At 48.5% G+C, this 6,147-nt stretch overlaps 1 protein-coding gene across 1 annotated transcript; it reads right to left on the reverse strand.

The window, feature by feature from the left end:
- Positions 1 to 263: 263 nt before the first annotated feature.
- LOC309972920 (serine/threonine-protein kinase pim-1-like) lies at positions 264 to 1,253 on the reverse strand (the record flags this gene model as incomplete). Its single annotated transcript, XM_082856818.1, is given in 2 exon segments — positions 264 to 506; positions 510 to 1,253. Coding segments are annotated over 2 exon segments (939 nt in total). The 5' UTR covers positions 1,206 to 1,253.
- Between the last annotated feature and the right edge of the window lie 4,894 nt (positions 1,254 to 6,147).

Consider the following 6,147-nt stretch of genomic DNA (forward strand, 5'->3'; position numbering starts at 1 on the left):
TTGCAAAGTCCAGCAATGCTGGACACCGATGAGAAGCAGAGCTTCTATGGGAGGAGCTGAGGCCTAGGACAGCTGGAGTGGAGTCTCCTCCTCTCTTTGGGAGGCGGCCTCCAGGGCCTGGGGTCTGGAATGAGTTGTAAATGTTGTTCCTGTATCAAGCACTGTCCTACTTGGAGAGAAGTGTCACTGGTACTTGGGAAGCTAGAAACACACACTTCCCCTCCCTTAAGCATCTGACAGAGAAGGGAGAACCTGCCCAGAAGCTATCTGCTGGGCCTTGGCAACAGGCTGTGGAGATGGATCTCAGCAGTTTCCTGGGGCAGGAGGACATCTTGCATCCATGGATGGTTCTGGATTTCTTTGAAGGATGGCCGATCTGATGGTCTCAGGGCCAAGCACCATCTAATGAGATGTTGACACGCTGAAGAGACCCTCTGCCTGAAGAAAACTTGGCCCCTGATGGTCTCCTCATCGTGCTCAAAGGGAATATCTCCACAGACCATATCCTACAGCAGGATCCCCAGAGACCAGACGGCTGCTGACTTGCCATGGTAGCGATGGTACTGGATCCACTCTGGAGGACTGTATGCTCGGGTCCCATCGAAGTCCGTGTAGACGGTGTCCTCGAGCAGCGCCCCTGACCTGAAGTCGATGAGTTTGCGCTCACCGTGACTGAGGTCGATAAGGGTGTTCTCATCCTTGCCGTTGCGGTGAAGCGCCCCGCAGCTGCTGCAGTGCCCCACGGCCTGCAGCACCTGCCAGAAGCAGCTGTGGGCCAGCTCCGCCTGCAGGGCCCCCCTTTCCGTGATAAAGTCGAAGAGTTCTTGTGCTGGCTCGGGCCTGTCCAGGATCAGGGCAAAACTGCTGGGTCTCTCGAACCAGCCCAGAAGCCTGATGACGCCGGGGAAGCCTGAGCTCACCTTCTTCAGCAGAACCACTTCCATGGGCACTCGGGTGCCGTTAGGCAGCTCTCCCCAGCCTGAAATACAGTCCTTCTCCACGTGCTTGATGGCCACTGGCAAGTGGTCGGTGACATGGATGCCGGAGTAGACGGAGCCGAAGCCGCCGCTGCCCAGGAGAGGGCCCACCTGGCACTGTGACTCCAGGGGCTCCTTCTCCTTGCCGGGCGCCAGTTTGGTGGCGTGCAGGTCGTTGCAGGGTGCGGCACGCAGGCGGGCAAGACAGTTGGATTTGGACAAGAGCATCCCAACCTCCAGGACGTCGGTGTAGGGACGGAGTCTGGAGGAGCTGCAGCAGGAGCTGGGGCTGGGGTTGTGCTGGTGGCTGTGCCTACGGCTGGGGCTGAAGCTGTGCTGGGTCTTCGTTGCAGCAGGTAGGCTCCTTAGTTGCGGCACGTGAATGCCTAGTTGTGGCACGCGTGTGGGATCCAGCTCCCTGACCAGGGATTGAACCCAGGCCCCCTGCATTGGGAGCGTCGAGTCCTATCCACTGTGCCACTAGGGAAGTCCCCTTAATATTTTTCTTTGTGTAAAAAGCAAAGGCTCAGGATCAGAGGCTGTATCGTTCTTTGAGTGAATATCATGAAGATCATCAATCATCAGATCGATACACACCCGGCCACTGGTGTCTGGAATTCTCTTTGTGTACTTGAGCACCACTTGCTATTTTAAAATATTAATTCAGTGAACCAAAATCATACTATCTATCTACCCATGCAACCATCCATTAGAGACACGGTATAATGCAGAGGAGAGAAGCATGGACTCGACAGCCAGACTGCTTCAGTTTGAAGTCTGGCTCTACCATTATTGGCTCTGTGACCTGGAGGCAGTGATTACATGTCTTGGATCTACCCTGTGGACTCAGGGATCTATTCTCCGAGTCATTCTTCTTTTCGCAAGAAATGCAGAGCCTGTTTGCACCTGAGTAGTTTTGCAGCCTGCTTCCTGCCTGCAGAAGTCTGAGGGTTCAAAGGCCTCTTTTCCTTTTGTACTGTCTTTGCTCATTTCAGTCCAGAGCTGGTTGTTTATGCCAATACGTTTCTTTTAAAAATGTTGTGGGTCTCCTATGAATTCAGGAGGGGCTTAGCTGGGTGAAGTTGCAGACAAATTGTTGGCCAGGGTTGGGGTCCAAAGAAGGCTTGACCGGGGCTGACAAACCTATTTCCAAGATGGTGCACTCACATGACAGGCAAGTGGGTTCTGGGTATTGGCGGGAGGCCTCAGTTCCTCGTCATGTGGGCATCTCCACAGAGTTCTCATGTGTCCTCACAGCACGGCAGCTGGCTTCCCCCAGACCAGGTGATCCAAGAGAGAGCAACGCAGAAGCTACAATGTCTCCTATGACCTTACCTGGGAATGTACACATTGTCATTTCCTCAATCTTCTATTGGTGACACAAGAAAACAGATGAGGAGGTAAGGACCACCAGAGGCCATCTGGAGGTTGGTTACTACCAGGACTTTTTCAGAGCAAGTCTGAGACAAGTTTTTTTAAAATTTAAATTTAAATTTTTTTGTAGCTGCACCACGGGGCGTGTGGGATGTTAGTTCCACCACCAGGGGTGGAACCCGCACCCCCTGCAGTGCAAGCGTGGAGTCTTGACCACTGGACCTCCAGGGAAGTCCTGAGACAAGTTTTTTTTTTAATGCCATTTGAGGCCTTGGGGTTTTCTTTAGGTTTGATCTCTGATTGATCTAACAAGCATTTATTTGGTCCCAACTGCGGGCCAGGCGCCATGTGAGATGCTGAAGATATAAATACAAGTAAAAATCCACTGTACATGTTTCAAGTAGGTGAGGTCAATGTGGAACCATATGCATCTAAGAGAATATGATTGTATAATGTAGTAAATGCCATGATCAAGCTGTGCAGATGTGCTGTCAGAGTCGAGACAAAGGGCCGGCAGCCAGGCCTGGGGTGGGCAGGGTGGGAGTGCCCGTTTTAGTGGGGTCAGGAATGCTTTTCCTGGAGAAAATAATCAACACTGTCATCTGTTGGCATTTATCATGAGCCAGGCCTTAGCCGAGCACTTTAAAGGCCTCATCTCAAGTAATCCTCTTCATAACCCACATGAGGTGCCTACTGTTATTATTGAATTTATTTGCTTGTTTATGCCTGCCACCTCCTCTGACACCTATTCCAGCTAGAACGCACGCTTCAGCTGGGCAGTGGTTTTTGTCACGTTCCAAATCTCCAGCATGTAGAAGAGTTCCTAGCACAGAGTTAGCCCTTAATACTTTTTAGTTGAATCACTGACTACCCATTTTACAGATGAAAAAACAAAGGCTTAGAGAGAAGTGACTTCCCCAAGATCACACAACCAGGCAGTGGCTAAGGCAGAATTCCAATCCATGCTCCTATCCATGGTAATAAATTGCCCCCCAATACAGCCTGTGCCCTCAAGGAGTAGACAGCTTGGTGGGGAAGCCAGACAGACAGGTACTAAGGCAGGTAACTGAGTTGCAGTGTGAATGCTATAAACAAGTGTTTTCAAGTTGCTTTAGGAGTGAAGAGGATGGGGTTGGAAACTGGTGGGCAGGTGAGGGTTATCTGGTACAGGCTGTGTGTGGGCAGCAGATGTGGGCTGTGGGTTTTGGTCATGGTCCTTCCGCTGGTGATGCTGAGCCCGTAAACCCCACCATGATGCTTCGATTTTATTCTCCGAGAGCCAGATAGGATTCAGAAATTCCAGGTTCAAGTCCCCCTTGAAGCTGAGTAGGATGGCTCACTAACCTGCACAGGGACACAGTCTGTCTCGGCTTCTCTGCCTTTCCTCCAGTGCTCTCTTCTCTCCCCACCCTGTTCTGAGGACCCACCACCTGGGCAGGTGGCTCCCGCCCGTTCTCCCTCCTGTCTGATTCAGCCACGACCACAATAACTGCCAACGCGGAACTGAACGACGGTTGAGACTCAGAAGCAAGAGATGAAGAATGAAAGGCACCAGAGACCCTGGGTTCACCCTGCTAACTCACAGGGCAGCGGCAAGAGGAAGATGTTATCGTTAGCGATCTTTGCTTCAGCAATAGTTGCTTCTGTGAAGTGCTAGAGTCGAGTCAGGGCAAAAATAGGACCTTCTTTTATGGTGTGGGCGCATCCCAAGGCACCTGGGCTTTGGACTCTCCCAGTCACTGGCTGTCTGTCTGGGAGGCAGGAATGGACCTTTTGTTCTTTCAAAGTTAAAGTTGGAGAAATGTGATCAACCGGCTCTCATGAAATCCCTTAAAGTCTGATCTCAACAACAGTTTTAATTTAGAGTTTACTTTATCAGGGTCTGAGCAGTACTAACTGGTATCTGGTAGGGATGTCTTATGGGCCGAAAGAAAATGCTCTGTTTCTTTAAATATCTGAGTTCCCTCCTGAAAGGTGAAGTCAAACATGCTCACTGTATGACTTCAGAAACACAAACGGGCATAACACAAAGGAAGTCAGCCTTTATCCCACCACCCGGACATGATCGATAACACCTTTGGTCTCTCCTCCCTGCTCCTCATTTTTTTCAATGCAAATTCGCATTAACTCTGCAGGGTGTAGTGGTTAAAGCATAGCTTTAGGCCAAGCATTCTCAGCCTTTTCTGGGTTCTGGACTCCTCTGAAAGTCTGGTGAAGCCCCTGGAGCCCTTCCCAACGTCACGCTTTTTAAATGCATAAATACTGATAAAAACACAAGGGAAAACAATTATATTGAAATAAAACTATCAAAATATTTTTTAAAACTTTGTGACATAGTAACATATGTGCTTCTTTATTAGTTCATTTACTGACAATATCTAGTGGTGATTCTAAGAACTCCTGTAACTTCAAAGTAGTGATGAGCATAACTGCTATCTTGAGATGTCTGCTGCCCCTGCAATAAGCAATATCTGTGATTCCTATTGGCAGCACTCATGGGCATTGTTCATGCTGCTGTGGCTTGCTGTCTACATCCATAATCGAAGGAATGCTAAATTTTAGTTAGAAGGCAGTGAAAATAAATATAATTCCCCCCCCTGCCCCCAACCAGGCTCACAAACTCCATAAAATCTATCCTTAAGGCACAGGTTAAGAACTGCTGTGGTCTAGGCTTCCTGCATTTGGATCCCAGCTCTGCCATTTACCAGCTGTGTGGCCCTGGGCAAGTTGCTCGCCTTCTCTGGGCTTCAGTTTCCCTATCTGTAAAATGGGCACAGTAACAGTATCTGTCTCATAAGCTTATCGTGCATACTGAAGGAGACACCTTATGTAATATACTTAGAAAAGCGTTACTTAAAGGCAAAAAGCTCAGAAAAGTGAACTTTTAAAAACTCATTTGGTAGCTAAAGCTCACCTGATATTAACTCATTTGGTGGCAAAACTTGACCTGAATTGATGCAAGACTATTTGTGTGAACATTCATATACTTTTTTTTTTTGCTACAGAAATATCAACGTGTTTCATGACAACAAGCTGTCCCAGATCCCCTGCAAATAGACCCACCATGCAGTACATTACATTTCTAAATGGAAACTTTTTTTTTTTGTGACCACCCTGAGTGGCTTGCAGGATCTTAGTTGCCTGACCCGGGACTAAACCCAGGCCCTTGGCACTGAAAGCACAGAGTCCTAACCACTGGAAATTACCCAGAAACATTTTAAATTACAAAATCTGTATGCTGCTAAGGGACCTGTACTTCCTGTGCTAGAAATGTGACTTTTTTTTCCTTAGTTGAGTGTCAAACTAATTATTTCATTTAATCCTCATGAGTCAGGTAGGAGAGGCATGATCATCTCCCATTTCCTACATGGGAAAACCAAGGCACAGATTCACAACTTGCTCAGCATCTTGTCCAGTCTCCCACAGGTGCTAGACTAGTACCTCATGTTCAAATAAACCCAGTACTGAAGCCACAACTACTGAGTCCACGCACCTAGAGCCCACGCTCCGCAACGAGAGAAGCCACCGTGATGACGAGCCCGCGCACCGCAACGAAGAGTGACCCCTGCTCGCCGCAACTAGAGAAAGCCTGCGTGCAGCAGCGAAGACCCAATGCAGCCCAAAATAAATAAATAAATTTATTAAAAAAAAATTAAAACCAGATAAAAATCTACCTATATATACAGCATTAGCCTTTTTTGGAAATAAAATATATACATGCACAGATACCATGTGTCAGTGAACCGGAGCCCAGTGGCCAAATCAGGCCCCCTGTTGGTTTTAGTTCAGCCGGTGA

The sequence above is a fragment of the Leucopleurus acutus genome (genome assembly GCF_964270905.1).
Source record: "Leucopleurus acutus genome assembly, chromosome: 16".
NCBI lineage: Eukaryota > Metazoa > Chordata > Mammalia > Artiodactyla > Delphinidae > Leucopleurus > Leucopleurus acutus.